The sequence below is a fragment of the Oreochromis niloticus genome, unplaced genomic scaffold (genome assembly GCF_001858045.2).
Source record: "Oreochromis niloticus isolate F11D_XX unplaced genomic scaffold, O_niloticus_UMD_NMBU tig00002136_pilon, whole genome shotgun sequence".
NCBI classification, from domain to species: Eukaryota; Metazoa; Chordata; class Actinopteri; order Cichliformes; family Cichlidae; genus Oreochromis; species Oreochromis niloticus.
In genome coordinates, this window is record NW_020327578.1 from 239,988 (window position 1) to 263,375 (window position 23,388).

A 23,388-nucleotide genomic window follows, 5' to 3' on the forward strand; every position below is an offset into this window, starting at 1 on the left:
AGCTAAAGGATCCCGTCTATCCCGCAATATACGCTAAATTCTGTAAACTCTCCTTATCAATCTTGCACCTTCCTTGCTCGCGTACAAACGGACAGGACATGGCTGCGACAGACTTCCCAAATCCACCTTCGCTTTTTTAGCCGTGGTCTCTCATCTTGATTGCACGTAGTAATTTACTATTACTACTCTAAAATATGAATTACATCTGACATGATCTACTACATGTAATAGAATGATTAATAGTACATTTCCCTTTTTTTCGGAAATGACCTGTATGTATCTGTATGAAATCAATAAAAGAATCAAATACATTATCTTTAGTTACATTGATAATATTTATTTATGGTAAAACAGTGGCGAAATATCGCTCTTGCTTTCATATAACTGCAGCGGACATACCTGAGAGGCCGCGATCTAATCCTGTTTACATAAAGTAAACCTGCTCCCGAGCAGGCTTACTTTTACGGCTCTGTTGCTATGACAGCAAGCCCCAGATGAGCTTCGGAGAACCGAACGATCCAAGATCACGCCAAATCGTCAACATTCAAATCCGGCTAACTTGCTTAGCGAGGTACGAAGAACAGGCCCCGGGGGCCTGCGCTTGAGTCCTCCTCCAGACCGTAACAAAAAGTCTGATTCTGATTTGATTTATTTACTCAAACAGCATTTTTGGGTTTCTTGTCTCAGGCCAGCATCATTGTGCACTTAGGCCACTTTTCTTAGTGCAGTAATGAATTAGCAGTGCTCCTAAACTCTGTTTGTTTTGGTTTTTAGGGCTTCGTCACTCAAATGATCACCTCGTCATCAGGCTGCAGCATTTACACCCAGCTGATCATTTGAATGGAGTGTGCTGAATCAGGGACTGGGGTCATAGAGAGAATGTGTTAATAACACTGAGTGGTGGGATTTAAAACTATGGACACTATGTGCTGACATGACCTTTTATAAATTTACTGTCCAATCACAAACCTTTAATGGGAGGAAAGAATTTGATTGGACAGTGAGAGTCAAGTTCTCAGTAAGGACAGAGTGAGAAAGAGTGGACTAAAGACTCAGAATTAAACAACAGTTAGGTCATCGCTGGTCAGGTAAAAGTTATATGTTTATATCATTATATTGATTATTAGTCAAATCTCATTAGGCAATAAAACTACTGTGGTCAGAAAAGAATTTATTCATTAAAAAAATAGAATTTACAAATAAAAGAAAAAGGTTCCATTAAAAATGACGTGAAAGAAGAAATTGAAACAAAACGTTCATCACTTTGTTCAGAAGGATAAGAAAACAGCCTCTGAGTGCGACCTGCTTTGGTTCAGTCCATGATCTACTTGTTGAGCCTTTCTGAGAAATGATCCATGTGATTGATTAGTTATGCCTGCAGAGACCAGAAGGGGGAGCTCGGGTACAGATGCCTCATTATCAACGACATCATTATGTGAAGGATCTTCATGGATTTTTGAGTTTGAAATGTATGTTTATGCTCTTAAACTGAGGAAAAAAAACATGTGAAACTCTTCTGACTGATAATTAGAGACGTTCAGAAGTATGGAAGCAGAACAGTAACACTTGATTTTGTTATACATACAATTAAACTTAAAATAAATGGCATTAAAGATGAAAAACACAAACTAATAATTAAACATTGGCAATATTTTTTTTTTTTTTACATTTTCTGCTTTTCAGTTTACATTCTGTGTCGCTCTTTTGGTGTGTGGGAGGAGCTGAGAGGCGGGACACCTCACACCTGTTTCTCACCTGCAGGTCAGACAGGAGGACAAGAGAAGGATGAAGACAACAAAGATGGAGGAAAGGAAGACAAAGAGAAGGAGGATGGATCTGTTGGACTGAAAGTTGCTCTGTCAGTTCTTGTTGTGCTTCTTATTCTTGTTGCTGTTGTTGGTTTTTTGATCTACAGAAGATGTAAACTGAATCCTGCTGATCCACATGAAGCAGAGCATCTTCAGCCTGATTGTGAGTCAGATGAATAAACACAAAGATAAATAAATGATGGTGAACATCCAGCAGACGGCTGTAGAAAGCTGGATGTTCAGAGTCTGATGTTATTTCTCTGATGATCATCATGTTCAGACTCAGACCAACAGTGTGTGTCTGTGCTGTCTGTCAGTGACTCTGAACTACAGTTTCTTCATCTTCAGGCTGTTCATGAGATTTACTGACACAAAGTCAAACTGTGTTACAAACACACATGAATTTCTGAGCTCTGATCTCAGAGTCAGTGAGTGTTTTTGTGTTGGAGCTTCAGCTGTTTGTAAGAACTTGTTCTGTGAGAGATGAACAACACAGACCTGAGATCAGCTGTTACACACACTGAATGAAGTGACAACACAAACGCTGTGTGATGATCTGAGTGTAGATGAAGGTCTGTGGATTATAGACGATCAATAATCTGCCTGATTGTGTTCAGGATCATTGATCAGTTACAAATGAATGAGCTGTGACTCAGTTTGATGTAGAAATGTTGTCTCAGTCAAACTGAGCTCTTTCATGTTTCTATGAACTTTGTGTGTGTTGAATGCAGCAGGAAGAAAAACAAAGTGTGTGTAACAACCCTCTCTGTAACTGATGCTGCTTATTTTACACTCAGCAGGTTTCATCATCTTTTCATTAAATACAGCTGAGAGTGTTTTACAGTCACAGTGTTATGATTGTTATGAAGCTACAGATTTATGGAGCTGCACACTCAGAGATTTCTGTCTGATCCTGATACTCTGAAACTTTTATTGAACTTTTGTTACAGAACAAATATAAATAATGTTCAGCTTCATGTTTACATGTGTTCTGCATACGTTACCATGGTGATTTAACCAGGTTTGTGAGAGAGACGACTCTGACTGTTTGCCCGACACAGCTCACTAACTCATCACTCTGGCTTCATATTTAAATTCTTCTGCACTTCACAGTCAAACCTACCAAACATCAACATGTTAAATCTCCATGGTAGCTGCACATTATTTACATTTGTTCTGTAAGAAAAGTTCGATAAAAAGTTTTAGTTTTCACAAACTATGAACTGGAAATGCTGAGTGTGTCTGAAATAACAAGAACACACACACTCTTGAATAAATAACATCTTGTAGTTTCTGACACTTTGCATGTTTAGCATGAGGCTAAAATTCCCCCTCAGTGGGTCACTGGTGACCTGCTGGATGTTCAGAGGTTCATTAAATCCAACATGACTAAAAACTCAAATGTCAAAGGAAATAAACAAAATATTTAAAGTCAATCATTCTGATCATTATTGTACTTTGACCTTTAACCTCTCTGCTCTGTGTTGTTTCCTCTTTCAGACCAGAAAAACATCACAGCTGAGTCTGGACAGGACGTCACTCTGACATGTCGAGCTCCAAACACCAACATCAAATCTGTACATTGGAGCAGAGCTGACCGGACAGATAAATATGTGCTTTTGTACCATGATGGTCACTTTGTTACAGACGACCAGCATCCATCTTTTAAGAACCGGGTGGATCTGCAGGACAGACAGATGAAGGATGGAGACGTGTCTTTGATTCTGAAGGATGTGACAAGTAAAGACACTGGAACATATGTGTGTGCTGTCTACATGGAAGAAACACGCTCATGGAATAACAGCATCATCGACCTTCATGTTGATCGTCCAGGTGAGTGAGTAGAGTTGAGTGTGTGTGATCAGAGGTGAAGCTGCTTCCTGGTTGTTGATGTGTGTTTGTTGTATGGATGAGCTGGTGGATGTCAGAGGTAGACAGATGTTTCTCCAGCTGTTGTCTTTGTGGCTGGTAGTCTAGAGTTGTAGAGCAGCATTGTTTGGGTAAGGTTAGAGCAGAAACATTTATTAATCTTCTTGTTGCATTCTCAATCATCAAGGTAAATTAATTTCCAAAGATTTATTCTGTTATCTGTACATTTGAGCGGAGTCAAGGAGGTCATTTACATTAAAAGGGACCATCTCTGAATTGAGGAGGGGGCCTAAGGGTACATCTTTTCACTATCTTACAATGATGTGATTGAGGCCATTCCCAAACTCTCTGTGAATGGTACTCATGGCCATTGATCAGTGATTGTTGATTAATGGTCATGAGAATTTGCCTGATTATGATTAAGGAACTGACCTCACAGCCCATTGTTCCTTCAGTGGGCTGGTTTCAGTCATTATGCAAATGTACTGTTTATAAGGTTGGGGAAACGTTACGTCCAGATGAACAGATTCAACTTTTGGAGACATTTATGAATCAGTCTCTTCTTCTCTTGCTCTCTAACTCGTCTGTAAACATGTGTGGGGAAACTCAATGTTAAAGCCTACAGCTGGAGGGGGAGGGGAGGGGTGAAGCTGGTGGTTGTGAGTCTGTGAAAGTGAATCCTGCCGGTGCCATAGCTGCTGAAAACGTACTTAGTGCAGACACAAAACGTCCATCAGCTTCAAAGTGTGTCAGAAAAATGTCCACATGATGACTGATGGATGAGAGAGGTCCCATTTTTGTTGTTGTGCACAAATCATTGAACAACACAAACACTTAGAGCTCCTTTCAGTGCTGCCTGTTTTGTTACTGCACACATTTCTGATGGTCCTACAGTCCAACGTAGCAAACATCTCCCTGAAGCCTCTTCCTTAGAGACCAAAGGTTGGATCAGAGCAGCTGAAAGGACACATCTATGAATGCAGGCAGAGACTTTCTCACAGCCTCACACTTCATCTGATCACATTTAGACTCAGGTTCTCTGTTAGTCACTGAGATTACAGACTCACATATGTATAATAATGTAAGATCAACAGTAATAATAACATAACAAAAATAAAGCCAATTCTTTCACAAAGCCACTTTGACACAGTTATCCACGCCTTTGTCAGCACTTGGTTGGATTACTGTAATGCACTTTATGTAGGGGTCAGTGTTTCATACATCTACAGAGCGTCCAATATGCTGCAGCTTGAAAGTTGGAGCACATTTCCCCTTTTTTAGCTTCACTTCACCTGCTGCCCATTTCTTTTTAGGATTCCTTTTAAAATTATTTTATTTGCTTTTAAAGCCCTCCATGGCCTAGTCCAATCTTATCTCTCTGAGCTGCTACAGCCATATACACCCACCTGCTACAGCTGTATACACCCACCTCTCTCAGGTCAGCTGATCAGCTGTTCCTGAATGTACCCAGGACTGAGCGTAAACTTAGAGGAGATCGTGCTGTTGTAATTTTGATGTATTATGTGTTTTATTTTTTACTGTTTTTTTATTCTATTGTTCTTAATCTACTTACTGTACAGCACTTTGGTCCTGTGCTGGGTATTTTAAAGTGCTTTATAAATAAAGATGGTTTGGATTGGATAAAATTAAATACATCTTGTTCTCTTAGAATTTATTGTTGTGATCCAGTGGAACTCTTTTCCTGCTCTCTGTTATGGATCTCTGTGACTACAATAAAATTCCCTCCATCCATCACTGAACTGTACTGAAGTAAAACGTCATCCAAAGGACTGCAGTACACCAAAGGACACCACTAATAAACACTGATTACACTCTGTTCTTCTTGCAGCAACAGGTTTTTCTGCAGGTAACAATTTCCCATGTTATCCGCAGCTGCAGTTGAGCAGTAAGACTGTATTTGTCTCTATTCAAATGATGATTCAGTGAATTTGAATTATTCTGCAGCAGGAGAATGACCCCAAGCATACAGCCAAATTCATTAAGAACTATCTTCAGTGTAGAGAAGAACAAGTACTGGAAGTGATGGTACAGCCCCCCACAGAGCCCTGAGCATCATCGAGTGTGTCTGGGATTACATGAAGAGAGAGAAGGATGTGAGGAACAACCTACCAGCCGAGTTCCTTCAAAAACTGTGTGCAAGTGCACCTAGAAGAATTGATAATGTTTTGAAGGCAAAAGGTGTTTACACCAAGTATTGATTTGATTTATCTTTTGTTCATTCCCTGCATTTTATTGATTGTTGAAAATATGGTGACTTTCAGCTAGCAGGGCTCAAATTAGAGCACCTATCAGTCATATTTGTAGGTTATTGTTACGCCCCAGTCTAGGGGTACAGAAACATAACATAAGGGTTAGAAAGGAAGTGACCCCCCCCGGTCCCCAAAACCATACTCAGAAGTCAATCTTTGAAGTGAACAGTGGTTTATTTTTGTCTACACTGAAAAACTTAACTCTGGGATGAACAAAGCCCAAAATACCCCCCCCCCCAAAAAAAAAACAAAAAAACCAAAAACAAACAAACAAACAAAAAAACAAAAGAAGAACAAGCTAAGTCAGGAAAGGAGGTGCTATCTAAACCCTGTGTGAAACATAAACCAAACAAAAGACACATGCTACACCTAACTCCCTAACTGAAATAAACAGGAGAATATTAAGGCAGCTCACACCTTCTGCTTCAGTGCCTATTTACAGTTTACTATTTACAAGTGAAAATGTGTCTACACACTATGTGCGAAGCTCTGTAGGTCTCAAGAATCACACACACGAATGTCACAAAGTTTGGAGGCCAAGGATGGCTCTGCTGCTGCTGTCAGTTGCTTCCGCCAACAACTGCTGGTGAGGGATGTTTTAAAAACAGCCACATGATGAGGGGACCAATAACCCACCGCCAGCTCTCCAATCAGGAAGGACCTGTAGATACTTAAAGACACATCACAGAAACTCTAGATGGAAGAGGATCTGGTATCCCACAGGTCATACACCAGTCGTCTGACTAGGTCTCCGCTGAGAGGAGTCAAGAAGGTGAAGATCATGCAGTGTAAAGTCTCTAGATGGCCAGGGCCATAACAGTTATTGCCAATAACCCTCAACTATTAAAATACATTTTGCTAAGGTGACTTTAATGTCTCCTGTATTAGATCAAATTAAGCGACAACATATAACCACTGTTTTAACCTCCTAGGACCTGCCGTCCACATATGTGGACATCACATTTTGCGTTATTTAGACCAAAATACTCAATTTTGCTCTACATGGGCCTGATATCCACTTACGAGGACATTATACTGCTACTGTTCTATCAAATTTTTAAATGAATATCCTCATTAGTATGGAACGCCAGGACTGCCATAATGAATTAATTAAATACACCATTAAATAATTAATTAAATGTGGCAATAATTAATTGGCTCTTATTTTTCTTAAGAACAAAAATAAGGTAAAAAAAAAAATATCTGGAAATTCTTTGTTTTTACATTCATTGGGCCCCAATATGCCCAAATATCCAAGAGAAATTAAAAATGCATGTCGTGGAAGAGTTCGGGTCTAAGGAGGTTAAAAATATATGATCACCTTTGGTTACTCTGGTATGAATAACTCTGAATCACTTTATGGTAAATAACACTATGTGCAGAAAACTGTGAAAGACTTCCAGATGACAAGTTTGTAGTTCAACATACAAGTGACGACCTTTGACCTTCATCAGGTTTTATTTAATTGTGCCAGAGAAAATCTCATATGCTCTTCATGCAGCTGAGTACATCAAGTGTTTAAAACGGAAGCTGTGCAGGTCTGAGATCAGCAGCTTTGTGAAACACCAAACCACACACCAGCTTTCAGCACGTGTGGTACTTTAACCTTTGCACTGTTTTCATCAGTTCATTTTGCAGTTAACATGTTAGATGATCTGTCTGCTGTCACTGGGTGGTGCTGAGGTCTGAATCTGAGGGCAGCTCCTGTAATCACAAAGAAAACAGAACCATCACAAACTCAGATATAAATTTTATCCCTCAAAATTGAAATAAAGCTGATTCTTCTGTCCTCACACACTCAGGATCTGAAGTTCTTCTCTTACATTTTTTCAGTTCTACAGTTTAATCCATAGTTCCTGATTAATGAGGAGTTACTGAAGTACAAGCTTGTAAAAAAGATGTTACTGTCTTTACAGTAGTGATGGGATTTCCGGCTCTTTCGCCTCCCAACCGACTCTTCAGGTTGTTTTGTTGCTTTCATTAATTTATTATTAACAATAATATAAAATTATGCACAAAAGGAATTACTAATGTAAAAAAAGTGGTTTTATTTATATATGTTTATACATAAATAAATGCTGTGGTCCCTAGAGACAAAGCACATACAAACTCCAAAACACATTTCTAGCGTTAACTGAACTTCCAAAACAGAGCTACCTAGATCACTTAAATTACACAATTGAAAGCATATGTGTATTGTTTGTGTATTTATACACAAGCACTCATATATATTCAAATAATTTTAAAAGAAAGTTCATTTACCTGTTACTACCACACACCAAATCCGGTCGTTGGTACTTCCTGGCTTGTGTAGCCACTAGGTGTCATGGTCCTGGGTCGGTGACCCAGCGCTTTAAGTTTATTATTATCCTTTTTCTAGTTTATTCTGATTTTGTATTTGTTCTTAGGGTTTGAGTTGTGTGTTTCTTTCATCCCTACCTGTGTCTCTCCTCTGTGTTCTGTCCGTGTCCCCAGTTGGTTGTATAAAACAGTCCTGTTTCCTGTTTTACTTTGTAGGTTTGTGTCTCGTTAGGTCCATCAGTTCCAGCTGTGTCCCCTCCTGTCTGCCATTTCCTAATTACCTGGTGTGTGTATTTATACTGCGTGTCTGCCTGTGCTCCTCGTCGCGTCGTCTGTGTTCATTCCCTTTGTTTCTCTACGTCTCCCTGTTCTGCTGTCCTCATCTGCCATCTCTGAGTTTCTCCCGCTGACCATATGTCCAGGTTTGTTTGTTAGTTTCACCCAGTTTAGGTTTATGTTCAGTCCTGCCCTCACTTCTGTTATTTTCACTGTAAATAAACCTCCACTCGCATCTCCATCACCGTCTGCATCTTGGGTCCTCATTTATTCATCACACGACTGCTGCCCCAGTCGTGACACTAGGTAACAAAAGCTCAACACTGCGCCTAGCATCCTGGAGCACTTCTGTCGTGTTTTGTACGTGTTTTGGAGTTTTTACGTGTTTTGGAGTTTGTACGTGCTTTGTCTCTAGGGGCCACCGTAAATATACTTTTATTTATTCATGCCACATAAAATGTAATAAATAAATCATATAATACAAAAACCAACTATTCAAATTTCAACTTTTAATTATTTAAATTTTCAGCTTTTTCCTTTTACAAATTTAAAGTGAAACAGCATAAAACACTGCAAACCACAACACAATTAAATATAAACTAAAATATGAAAACAAAAAGAAGATGCATATTCTCTGTCATATAGGCCTGCATGAATAAACTTTCTGAATCCTTTATCATCTGCAACTGAAAATAGTTGTGGACAGGGGCGGATCTAGAGACATTTTCTTAGGGTAGCAAAGAAATCAAATGGGGTGGCAAAATCAAAGCCTTCACAATCTCATTGTTACAGCTTAAATTACACAAAATGTCAGAAATCTGCACTGTCATGAACAAAAAATTTAAACCTAATTTTTCATTATTTGTTGGATCAACCCACTGAGGTCTGAAATACAACCGACCATTTTTGACTCCTTTTGAGTTTACGTCTTGATGCATTCTCAGTCATCCAGGAAAGTAAATCTCCAAAAGTTGAATCTGTTCATCTGGACGTAGCGTTTTGTGGGAGAAACGTTTCGTCACTCATCCAAGTGACTTCTTCAGTCTCAGCTGACTGCAGGTTTCCCCAAACCTTATAAACAGTACATTTGCATAATGACTGAAACCAGCCCACTGAAGGAACAATGGGCTGTGAGGTCAGTTCCTTAATCATAATTATGCAAATTCCCATGACCATTGATCAACAATCACTGACCAAAACCCACTGATCAACAACCACTGATCAAAGAACACTGATCAATGGCCATGAGTACCATTCACAGAGAGTTGGGGAATGGCTGCAATCACAGCGTTGTAAGATGGCGAAAGATGTACCCTTAGGCCCCCTCCTCGATTCAGAGATGGTCTTTCCCTCTTCACGTAAATGGCCTCCTTGACTCTGCGCTCAAACCAGCGTTCCTCCCTGTCCAGGATGTGTACATCCTCATCGTTGAAAGAGTGTCCACTGGCCTGTAGGTGTAAATAAACTGCAGAGTCCTGGCCAAAATCTCTCTTCACTTGCATCCCAGTCACGGAAGCGTTGGAGGTAGTCCGTAAGAGATTACAGGATGACACCAACCTCAGCAACAGGACCACTCTCAGCATCGACCAAGTGTGTTTGCTTTTGGAACTGTGTCTTCATTCCACCTACTTCACATACAAGGGTCAGTTCTACAGGCAGAAACATGGGTGTGCCATGGGCTCCCCAGTTTCACCCATCGTGGCCAATTTGTACATGGAAGAAGTGGAAAAGAGGGCTTTGCTATCCTACCCTGGAACACCACCAAGCCATTGGTTCAGATATGTGGATGACACCTGGGTGAAAATCAAATCTCAGGACGTACTACATTTCACGGATCACATTAACTCGGTGGACCGACACATCAAATTCACCAGGGAGGATATGAAAAGTGGCAGGTTAGCCTTCTTAGACAGAGATTTCCATCAGTAATGGGGGACATCTAAAGGCTGACGTGTACCGTAAACCTACACATACGGATCAGTATCTAAGGTTTGACTCTCATCATCCACTGGAGCACAAACTGGGTGTCATCAGGACGCTACAACACAGAGCAAACACCATCCCCACTGACACAGCGGCCAGGCAAGCAGAAGAACATCACATCAAGAAGGCCCTGAGTAAATGTGGTTATCCCAGCTGGACTTTTGTCAAAGCGGGAAAGGCACCTAAAGAAAGCTCCAGTCGATCCAGGAGAGAAGGACAACCGCTGCCCAGGCGAAAACCTGTAGTGATCCCGTATGTGTCAGGAGTATCGGAACAGTTGAGACGCATTTTTTCTAAACACCGTGTCTCTGTGGCTTTTAAACCCCAAAACACGCTGCGCCAAAAACTGGTCCACCCCAAGGATCGGGTCCCCCGACACAAACAGAGTAACATAGTGTACGCTGTTAAGTGCCAGGAGGATTGCCAGGATTTATACATCGGGGAAACCAAACAACCTCTAGCGAAGCGGATGGCACAACACAGAAGAGCAACCTCATCAGGCCAGGACTCTGCAGTTTATTTACACCTACAGGCCAGTGGACACTCTTTCAACGATGAGGATGTACACATCCTGGACAGGGAAGAACGCTGGTTTGAGCGCGGAGTCAAGGAGGCCATTTACGTGAAGAGGGAAAGACCATCTCTGAATCGAGGAGGGGGCCTAAGGGTACATCTTTCGCCATCTTACAACGCTGTGATTGCAGCCATTCCCCAACTCTCTGTGAATGGTACTCATGGCCATTGATCAGTGTTCTTTGATCAGTGGGTTTTGGTCAGTGATTGTTGATCAATGGTCATGGGAATTTGCATAATTATGATTAAGGAACTGACCTCACAGCCCATTGTTCCCTCAGTGGGCTGGTTTCAGTCATTATGCAAATGTACTGTTTATAAGGTTTGGGGAAACCTGCAGTCAGCTGAGACTGAAGAAGTCACTTGGATGAGTGACGAAACGTTTCTCCCACAAAACGCTACGTCCAGATGAACAGATTCAACTTTTGGAGACTTTTGAGTTTACGTTTGTATTTCACCCTCAAATTGTTTCATTTTATTTTTTTTTCCCCTTGCCTTGTTTGGTTTCATTCTTTTCAGCTCAACTGAATTTAGTTTTTTTTCACTGACATACTGCATTAGTATTACTGATCTGAAATCACACAAAGAACTTAAAATCCTAGTAGCATTTTTTTACTGTAAAAAAACCCCACAGACATGTTGGGTAAATGTTTATAACTTGAAATGCAAATATAAAATGTACATTTTGTAAACATATACAACTATTTATCTAAAAATGCAGCCAATACACCTGCAGTTTTTTTCATTTTGTACAACCATTTAAAAATATTACTCAAACTAAAATGAGAGAACAATCAGGTGTCGCAATAAGATGCCCCACAAATGATGTGTGTCAGTAAAAAAAAAGTTTGTCCACCAAAAGACAGAGGAGAACAGCACAGGGACAAACCTGCAGGCCTGACAGCAGGAGGTGTGTCACTCCACTGGTTTTCTACTTAGTGACAGTGTTTACACTGCAATGTGCCTTTGTGACATTCATTAGTGCCCTCACTGACACACAAAACAAAACGACTACACAACAGAACAACTACACAAGACAACACAACACACTAAGTATACACTCCACACAAATCTTCCACATCTAAAAGCTCTCTCTCTCACCCACACTCGCTCGCTCTGTCTCGCTGCCATTACCGTCACTCCCAAAATTTTCCCCTCTTCCTAAACAACCACATCCCACGTGTTGACTTTTTTAAAAATTGGTCGACATGTTTCTCCATGACTGCAGCTGCCAATCAAAACTGTTATGATGATGTTTCACCCCAATTTAACATCGCCGCGGTAGGAATTAGAAATCAAACTTATGGGAAAGGAGACCCCTTGGACATCAATCGGCGTTATGAGAACTATTACTCACAGTGTGTGAATGGGTGGATGACTGGTTGTGTAAAGTGCTTTGGGGTCCTTAGGGACTCGTAAAGCGCTATACAAATACAGGCCATTTACCATTACTGATAACAAAAGAAAGAATTTTTGGAAAAAAATTAATTAATTAATGAATTAATTTATTTTAGTCTGAGTGGTAAGCCAATCACATGACCACTTAAAGACAAAGCAACAAGGTGATATATGTATACCAGTTTATAAATTGTGTTGATAGGCCACGTAAAACCAGAGACATGATAAACAATATACACGGCGTTTTTTCCTCAATAGTTTCGTCACGTTTACTGTCTAAGGACAGTAAGCTCTCTTTGCTTATTACCAAATATAATAAAACAAAACAAAAAAATGCCCTTTCCTGTTGGTGGAAAAATGCACCATGTCGACCAATCAAAAAAATGACATGGCAACATGACATTTGGTTGTTTAGGAAGAGGGGGAAGTTTTAGGAGTGACGGTGAAAGAAAGAGAGCAGAAACAACAGAGAGTGAGTGAGTTTTAGGTATCAGGCTGTGATGTTCTCCTTTATAGTGGACAGAAATTATTTTTTTTGGAGTGGCACAAATAATTTGTGTGACATCTTATTGAATGCAGAAATAAATAAATAATAAATAAAATATATTACATATAATCAACACACCGTACTAAATGAAGGTTTTTATAAGTCACATTTATAATAAATAAATTCTAATCAGAAGCCTCTTTATGATTATGATTTTCCCACCATCAAATAAAACAGATAAATGCTGATTATAGATCTTAGTTTGTTGTTGTTCCTTAAATTATTTATTTATTTAAAATATTCTGGAACAATCCAGAGGATGTGTTTTAGTTACATTTTGGTCATGTGTTTTTTAAAATTTTATTTAAATTATTTAAATGTTTTTCTCAATAATTACTCCAAGGTTTTTTGTTTTGTTTTGTTTTGTTTTTTCCAAATTTCAGCTTGTTGTTGTCATAGTAACAATGTCAGTCAGTGTACTTACTGCTTTTCTTGGGTTACTGCATCTATAACATGAGCTAGCATTGTTTTATCCCATTAAACAGAAATGAGGCATCTTTGGCACAATTTTGGCTTTAGATGCTGAGATTTGAAGCATTGGGTTTTGCATTATGTCCACTGACATTTTTACATGGTGTTCAAAACAACTGCCCAAATATCTGCTCAGAGATGTATGCAACACAAAAAATGACTCCCCCATTCAAGCACCAATGCCACAGCAAGTTTTACAGTTTCACAAAAACAAAATGTTTTATTCGTCTTTAGAAGAACATCAGAGGGGAAAAACTAACACAACAAACAAAGCCTTGTAGAAAGGAAACAAAAATGACATAAAATAAATGGAAAAAGGCTTCCCACCCCTACAGCTACAAAAAATTATAATTAATTACAATATTAATAATTTGTACAAAAAATTAATTTAGCCCTTCTAGATGCAGAAACTTCATCACACAAGTAAACACAGCCTGATTGGAAATTGGTAGGAACGACCAGTCTTGTAGTCGCTCCATTCAATCTCCAACCAATGATCACCTTCCAGCTGGAACTTACATGAGCATAAAGGAAGGGAAAAACTCAGTGCATCATGGGAATCCCCCAGCAGCCTACAGGGTCACCTGGTCCAGCCCTAACTAGTAGATGGTAAATGGTAAATGGTCTGTATTTGTATAGCGCTTTACTAGTCCCTAAGGACCCCAAAGCGCTTTACACATCCAGTCACACACACATTCACACACTGGTGATGGCAAGCTATATTGTAGCCACAGCCACCCTGGGGCGCACTGACAGAGGCGAGGCTGCCGGACACTGGCACCACCTAGTAGAGATAGTGTCTGTCTCCTGAATCCAAACTGGAAGCTGGTTCCACAGAAGAGGGGCCTGAAAACTGAAGGCTCTCCCTCCCATTCTACTTTTAAATACTCTAGGAACAGCAAGTAGGCCTGCAGAGCGAGAGTGAGTCAATCAAACCTTTATTTGTCACATGCAATATTTACACCTGCAGGGAAATTGGACCATACAGACATTACGTGGAAAGAGAGGCCAGAGACGGGTAGTAATTTGGAAAAACACAATGAAATGTACAATACAATGGGCAAGTGGAGGAGGAAAAAAAAACCCTCTACTCATGCTGGGCTCCTTGTGGGAGGTCAGCATGAGAAGAGAAAACAAAAAAACTCCTCTGCACTGAGAGCACACACATATTCACATCACAACAGCATAAACCACATGACAAGCAACGAGGAACAAGTAACAAGGAACAGTCTAAACACAGTCTGTAAACACGACCCTCCAGTTCCTCCACCCGTCCATCATGTACCGGCAGGGAATGTCCCTCCAGGACACTCAGGCTCACCCGAGCCCAGGTTTCTTGTAGAGAAGAGGGTGTCAATAGCATTCAGGGACAAGTTGATCAAATTCATAATTCCTCTTTTAGGTTTTAGAGAACAGACTGTGAGAGAGTTCCAGGGAAAGAGTAGAAAAGTAGAAAAGTAGACGAGACTAGACAAGGACACTGAGAAGCCAAGCAGGAAACTAACTCTCTGGATCAATAATCAAGTTGATGAAGCTGTTCGCTCATTTTCTCTGACTCGCTGCTTGGAGCTCGACATGTCAGAGTGACGTCCTGTCCAGACTCTGCTGGGATGTTTTTCTGGTCTGAAAGAGGAAACAACACAGAGCAGAGAGGTTAAAGGTCAAAGTACAATCACGATCAGAATGATTGACTTTAAATAATTTGTTTATTTCCTTTGACATTTGAGTTTTTAGTTATGTTGGATTTAATGAACAGGTGACGCATTGAGGGGGAATTTTAGCCTCATGCTAAACATGCAAAGTGTCAGAAACTACAAGCCAGAGTGATGTGTTAGTGAGCTGTGTCGTGTCCAAATTCATGGGCTGCATCCTCCTGAGGACACATTTGTAGACCGATTACGTCACAGCGACGCGCCGAAGGCTGTCCAAATTCGTAGACTCCTCCGAATGCAGCCGACAAATGCGTCCTCCTTTTCCCCGAATTTGAAGGATGGGTCGGGTGTGTCTTTCGTGGCCCACCATATCCCAGAATTCATAGTGCGGCCCAGCCAAACTCCAGTTTCCGGCAATGGCGGCCGCTACTAAGTTTTAAAATTACTCTTACTAATCTTTCTGAGTCACAAAATAAACTTTTAACATATTTTCAGGCAAGAATGTAGCTGTGTAAACATCAAATATCTGCTCGGTTTATCAAGATATCGCATATTTGCAAAAGTGCTTCGACGTTTTTGGAGACGTCTGTTACCCACCAGCTCGATAGCTAGCCGGGAACTCGAGGGTCACTGAAGCCGCCGAGAACGGCACAACTCCCGGCACATCATTTTCAGATCACCGCGGACTTTCACTAGTCAGGTTAAACGTAATATATAAGTCACTGAGACAACCTAAAAAGACTATTGTTTGGCTTTTTTCAGTGTTTTGTTTGTTCATGAGTAAATCGGTTTGGCTGAGATTAAAGTTATTAGATTAGATTAGATAAAACTTTATTAATCCCCCGGGTGGTTTTCACACAGCTGAATAAACGTCAAACAGAAAACTGATTAAAAGGAAGTGTGAGACCAGTGTCCTGTTATATTTTAGATAGCAAGGAGCAGACGGCTGAGTTTATTAAACTCTGTCTGCTGGATGTTCACCATCAATCACCATTTATTTATCTTTCTTTGTGTTTGTTCATCTGACTCACATTCAGGCTGTGGAGGCTGAAGATGCTCTGCTACATGTGGATCAGCAGGATTCAGTTTACAGCTTCTGTAGATGAAGAAACCAACAACAGCAACAAGAAGAAGCACAACAAGAACTGACAGACCAACTTTCAGTCCAACAGATCCATCCTCCTTCCTTCTGTCTTCCTTTCCTCCATCTTTGTTGTCTTCATCCTTCTCGTGTCCTCCTGTCTGACCTGCAGGTGAGAAACAGGTGTGAGGTGTCAGCTGTCAGGTAGGTGATGAGTGAAGAACAGAACAGAATCCATTTCCTCTTCAAACTGCTGTCAGACATTATCTACTGCACTCTGATCACATCACTCAGACCAGCTGCTTTCTACAAAGTCTCATCAACAACATCTTTAGAAACAAACATCAACAACCAGGAAGCAGCTTCACCTCTGATCACACACACACTCAGCTCTACTCACTCACCTGGAGGATCAACATGAAGGTAGGTGGTGTTGATTAGAGTCAAAGGTCCTCTCACTCGCTGGACAACACCACACTCGTATGTTCCAACATCATTAATCGTCACATTCTTCAGAATCAAAGACACGTCTCCATCCTTCATCTGTCTGTCCTGCAGATCCACCCGGTTCTTAAAAGATGGATGCTGGCCTTCTGGATCAAACTGCTCATCCCGGTACAAAAGCACATAATCATCTCCCAGATCAGCTCTGCTCCACTTTACAACTATGATGTTGTTGTTTGGAGCTCGACATGTCAGAGTGACGTCCTGTCCAGACTCAGCTGTGATGTTTTTCTGGTCTGAAAGAGGAAACAACACAGAGCAGAGAGGTTAAAGGTCAAAGTGCAACTGTTCATGATGGGTCTGTCTAGCACACACCCGCCGCTGGAACGAGACAATTTCTACTACACAGAAAAGCAAGACACGAGTAGGCAAAGTTGTTTATGCTTCTCGTGCACAAGGAAGACAACTGGACAAACGCCGTTCTTTCGCTTGACCCCAGTTTCTCTCGTCCGCTCCCCAGTAACACTGCTCTTTTATTGAGGTTACATGAATATGCATAGATTCATTAACACATGACGTCTTACATAGGTATACATGCGAACAAAGAATACCTTGTCTGTGCGTTTTGTGTGTGTGTGTGTGTGTGTGGTCATGTGAACCTGTGAGGACTCCCCAAAGCTGGTGCCAGGAGTCCAGCGGTCCATCTAAGCAAAAGGCCCTTATACTGATACCAGATACAGAGTAGGTTTCCTCCTATACCACATGTGTCAAAGTCAAGGCCCGCGGGCCACATCCGACCCGGCGTACATTTATATCCGGCCCACGAGATCATTTCATATAGATGTACTATTATTGTTGTGCATGGCCCAGCGATATGAAGCTTTTCTAAGATACAAACTACAGATCCCATAATGCAGCCCTGCAGCCTCCTTGCTGAAGGCTAGGCTAACTGGGAACATTCCCAGTCAATCAAGTCAAACTTCTGTTATTGCCAAGCTAGCCGCTCACAATGGTGGAGAGAAAAGTTGATTCTGAAAGCAGAGCCTTTCAGCGCCAGTGGGTGACTGAATACATGTTTAGAGACATGCTGGTAAACCCGTGTGTCTTATTAGTGGAGCTAATGTGGCTGTAATTAAGGAATTTAATTTAAGATGGCACTACGAGACAAAACGTCAGGATAAGCTGAAAAATCTAAATGCAGAAACTACAGAAAGCAGAAGAGCTAAAGAAGAATCTGACATTTCAGCAGACTTTTGTCACCAGAGCAAAATCACAAAGTGAAGCTGTTGTGAAAGCAAATTTTATTGTAGCAGAGGAGCCAAATCAGCCCCGTACCACTCTGAAGAGCTACATGATGAAGGTGTGCGACGTCCTGTGTCCAGACAAAACGCAGAGCTTGGCAAATGTGAGCCTGAGGAGAAATACGATTGCTGATCGGGTTTGTGAGATGGCCACTGATTTAAGAACACAGTTGTGTGAAAGAAGCAAAAACTTTCTTGCATACTCTCTTGCTGTGGATGAAAGTATAGACATGATGGACATTGCACAGCTGGCCATCTTCATCCGTGGAGAGGAAATACTGAACATTAAATCGATGCACGGGACAACGACAGGAAAAGACATTTTTTAAAACGTATGTCAAAGTGTAACCGACATGAAACTGCCCTGGGACAAACTTGTTGGACTTACAACAGATGGAGCGCCGGTGTTGTGCGGTGGAAAAAGCAGACTAGTCAGCAGGATGCGAGTAAAGATGCAGGAGGAGAACTGTACTGGTGAGTTATCAGCATATCACTGCATCACACACCAGGAAAGGCTGTGTGGTAAAGTCCTAAAAATCGAGCATGTAATGATCACCGTAACGCAAACCGTAAATTTTATCTGAGCTAAAAGTTTAAATCACCGTCAATTTCAGTCTTTTATGTGGGAAATAGATTCAGAGTTTGCCGACATTCCTCATCATACAGAGGTCCGTTGGCTGAGTTGGGGAAAAGTTCTCAATAGAGTTTTTGAGCTCAGCAAGGAAACCTGTCAGTTCATGGACATGTATGATGCGGTGAAGGCATTTTAAGTAAAGCTGTCACAAATGCACCAGTGCAACCTGCCTCACTTTCCCTGTTGCCAAGTAATGTTGAACCAAGTCAGCGGACTTTGCTGAACTGCACCTGTGCAGATTCAGATGGAGCTGCAGTGTAATGATACACTCAAGGCAAAGTACGACACTGAATGGCCCGCACAGTTTATTAGTTCCACTCCTGAAGCAATGCTCCGTCTACATGCGGCTCCAACCTTGTGTTTGCTTTCATTTTTTTTTTCTGGGGTTTTTGGCAGCATGTTCATATTTCTAACTTGCATAATTTTGACAGGATATATTTTTATGACGTGCAAAATATTTAAAGTTAAAGTTTATTTTTTTTTAAGTTTATTTAATCTGGAATAATATTCCTGTCTGTTTTTATTCATATGTATGTTTAAATAAAATTGTTTTAGTGTGTTCAATAAATGTTTATCTTGATTGGCCCACGACCTAAAGTGTGCCTTGAGTTTTGGCCCCCTGTGCAACTGAGTTTGACACCCCTGTCTTATACCATAAATCAGTAAGAGAAGACATAACCTCTCTCATGACCTTAAGATGTGTGTGCATGCCAGAACACTCTGGAAGGCACACACAGTCTTTGCAGACTGCTAAGGATCAGACCCCTACCAATATGACATCGACTATAACTCTTAGCTTATATGAGTAAATATTTCTAAGCATAAATGACAATCAACAATATAACCCTGACAGTTCACTTCTACAGCAGCCAATCAGAGGGAGAGTCTTCTGTGTCTCTGTAACAGTTGGATTACAGATGTTAACTCCAATCAGCCTCGCACCACTCATGATTCTGAATGAATCAGAAACTCATTCTTAGAGAAATATTATCAGCATGTAAACCAGACTGAGACTCTTTATCTCAGAAATAAACTCAGTTTAGTTTCTAACAGTTAAATCTGACCTGCAGAGACGAACAGGACAAACATCAGCGTGGAGCAGAGTGACGCAGTTACAGCAGACATGTCCGTGTTCTCTGTTTCTGCTGATCTGACTCTTAGTTTGTTCTAAATGTCTGAGTCTGTTGGTATTTTCACTCAATAACTGAACCTGAGTTTAAACCTGAACACATCAGATTACATTTAAGGTTTAAATAAAGTTAAAGCTGCTCGTTCAAACTCTTCCGTGTTGTGTGAGGATGTCGCGTTAGAGTGACGTTTGGTAGGTTGGACTGAGGATGAGCAGAAATAAGTGCGTCATAACAAACGAGGCGAAGACGAAAAGTTTTAGTGTTCAGTTGTTGAACGATCTCCACAGAACAAAATCAGAAGCTCTCATGTGTCGTCATGTATGAACAGTTTGTGTTTCAGTCGCTGAAGCAGAAGTTTTGTTTTGTTTCTGACGGCAGTTTGATTCTTGTTTCATCGTCACAAACATAATCAATATGACAATAAGTCTCAGGGAAATATTTTTACTGTGCAGCCAAAACTTCCTGTTTTATGTCAAAGTTAAATCTGACCTGCAGAGACGAACAGGACAAACATCAGCGTGGAGCAGAGTGACGCAGTTACAGCAGACATGTCCGTGTTCTCTGTTTCTGCTGATCTGACTCTTAGTTTGTTCTAAATGTCTGAGTCTGTTGGTGTTTTCACTCAATAACTGAACCTGAGTTTAAACCTGAACACATCAGATTACATTTAAGGTTTAAATAAAGTTTTATCTTTCAGCTGCTGATTCAGACTCAGCACTTCAGATTGATTGTCTCGTACAGAAGTCCTGTTGGAGTCACATTTGATGTGTTGGACAAATAAAATGTGAATTTTTCTGGAAATAATTTCATGTTTCAGGATTTACAAGGTTAACATCTAATAGAAATGAAATTACATTTTAAATGTTGTCTCACTCGTTTTTGAAACAGTTTTTCTGTTCAAACATTTTTTGGGTGGATGTTAACTGAACTGTAACCATGACAACTGAAACTTTTTACCTAAAATATTGAAAATGATTTTAGAAAAAGACACAAACACTTACTGTTGTTCTTAAGAGAGTTAAATCCTCAAACACTCGTCTGATCATCAGGATGGAACAAAAATCCATATAAAGATAAAAAGTGTGAGGCTGGTTTAATCCATCTGCTTTCTCTGTAGGTCCAAAAGAAACTACTCAATATGAGCAATTTTTTTTTTTTTTAAAGTGAGCGATTAAAAAAGAAAAAAATATCTAAAAATGTAAATCTGTGGCTGAACTGATCTCAGTGCCAAACTGCTGAACCAAATGACTCTTGTTTCACTTTTACATCTGTTTTTACAGACATGTCTCAGATTTGCGTGACACACCACATATGCAAAGCAGGTATTACAAAAACTCAAAATGAACTTTCTAAGGAAACAGGTAAATGTAGAGACAACCTCCACTCTGTCTCAGTGAACTGAGATAAACTTGTTCTAATGAATAAAAGTCAAGGGTCATGACATCCTGTACAGCTGTTCTGGAGAATTTCGTCCACCTTTGATTCTGACCAACTGGCCCCTGAGTGGTGCGACACCAACAACCTGCTGCTCAACACCGAGAAGACCAAGGAGCTCATTGTGGACTACAGGAGGAATGCTGACCCACATCCACCCATCCACATTAAGGGGACGGCTGTGGAGCGTGTGAGCAGCTTCAAGTTCCTGGGAGTCCACATCTCCGAGGATCTCATCTGGACGACCAACTGCTCCAAGCTGGTCAAGAAGGCTCACCAGCGCCTCTTCTTCCTGAGGACTGAGGAAGAACCACCTGTCCTCAGACATCCTGGTGAACTTCTATCGCTGCACCATCGAGAGCATCCTGACCAACTGTATAACAGTCTGGTACGGGAACTGCTCTGCCTGGAAGGCAGTGCAGAGGGTCGTGAAAACTGCCCAGTGCATTGCCGGAGCACCACTTCCTGCCATAAAGGACATCTACAGGAAGCGGTGTCTGAAAAGGGCTGGGAAAATCATCAGAGACCCCAGTCACCCATCACATGGACTCTTCACCCTCCTGCCCTCTGGGAGGCGCTACAGGAGCCTCCGGACTAAGACCACCAGGTACCGGAACAGCTTCTTCCCCACAGCTGTCAGACTCCTGAACTCTGCCTCCTGACATCTGACCCACGTTAAACTCATGGACTGAACATACGCACACCCACAACCAACTACACACACACACAACGGACAACTGTACCCTCAAACACACAATAATAACATGGACTGAACCACCACTCACAACCACTAGCACTTTATATAGCCTCTGTAGAAATTATCCACATATCTCACTGATCTCAACTGCACCCCTGTATAATGCTGTATAATAATAATTATAGTTCTACAACTGTTTATAACTTGTATAGTTCATACTTCATATTTCTGTATAGTTTTCATATTTATATCCTGTTCATAGCCTGTACATATAGTTATAGCATATTCTATTCTATTCTATTGTTTTTAAGTTGTGTTGGAGCCACAGAGAGCAAATCTTTGTTCTTTATGTAGAACCAGTGAGTTTGTTTGGACTTTCCTGTGAAACATCAGTGCAGGAGTCTCTCAGTACATCAGTGCACAGTGAGGACAAAGAAGCAGCAGAAACAGAGAAAATATGGAAAAGATGAGCAGAGTCTGCAGAGAGAGAGCATGCAGCTGCTGCAGCACCTCCTGGAAATCATGACTTTATAGTCTTCAGTTATTGATCTGATTATTTGTTCTTTTGTGATTTTTGAGGGTTTTTTCTGTTTCCTGCTGTTTTATTTTGGTCTGTTCTTCCTTGTATCTCATGTTTAGTTCTACTTGTTGTGTCTAGTTTTACTTCCTCTGTCTCGTCCTCTGTGATTGGCTCAGCTGTGCTCCCACATGTTATACTGTGTGTCTATGTTGTCTCAGACTTCTCCTGCTCTTTGTTCTTCTCCCTCACAGCTGTGTCCCATGAAGGTTATAGTTTAAGATAGTGAGGAGTAGATAATGCCTCATGGAGTGTGTGGCACATTCACTTTGCTGCATCGACACTGTGTTAAATCCAACAGCACCATCTGTTGGATTTTTTAAAAATCATTTCAGATAACCTGGATAAAGAGTGTGAGACTGAACTACGGTCATTGCCTAAAGACAGTTCTTACACTGTGATCTCAAAAACTCAGTGAATGAGCAAAGATGAGAGGAACACACAAAGTAAAAGGTCAGAGGGAAGCAGAACATGTTCTCATGTTTATTCAGATTTGCTTAATGAAGTTTAGACAATAATGATCACACTGATGATGTGACAGTTTCCTTCTGGTCCCTCCTCTGAGGTCAGAGCCTGAAGATGTTTCAATCAGACACTCTGAAGCTCTTTGAGTGTGGAGAGAGTAAAACATGTGACATCAATGTCTCAAAGTCACAATAATAAGAAGAACGTTTCATCTTTATCAAAGTCACATCACATGTTACAAAGTGCTGCCCCACTGCTGTGTGCACCATATGAACATGTGACACCATCTCAGTGTTTAAGTGTTAGAGTGAACTCCTCATCCTCTCCTTCAGTCTGAAACAGGAAGTGATGTCAGCACAGATCAGAGTTTTTCCTCTTTGACTGAATGTTGTAGGTGAAACTTTTAGAGGACACCAGTCAGCTGCTCTGTGATTCTACAGCCTGTGATTCCAGTTTTTACAGATTCAAGAAGATCTG

The 23,388-nt window shown here is 40.8% G+C and overlaps 1 protein-coding gene across 1 annotated transcript; it reads right to left on the reverse strand.

Moving 5' to 3' along the window:
- Positions 1 to 14,350: 14,350 nt before the first annotated feature.
- LOC102076505 (uncharacterized) lies at positions 14,351 to 19,905 on the reverse strand. The gene is made up of 4 exons (XM_019355042.2): positions 19,673 to 19,905; positions 16,634 to 16,969; positions 16,180 to 16,395; positions 14,351 to 15,119 (listed from the first exon to the last, which is right to left on the reverse strand). The coding sequence occupies exons 1-4, from the start codon at positions 19,731 to 19,733 to the stop codon at positions 15,010 to 15,012; spliced, it is 723 nt and encodes a 240-aa protein (XP_019210587.1). The 5' UTR covers positions 19,734 to 19,905; the 3' UTR covers positions 14,351 to 15,009.
- Positions 19,906 to 23,388: the final 3,483 nt, after the last annotated feature.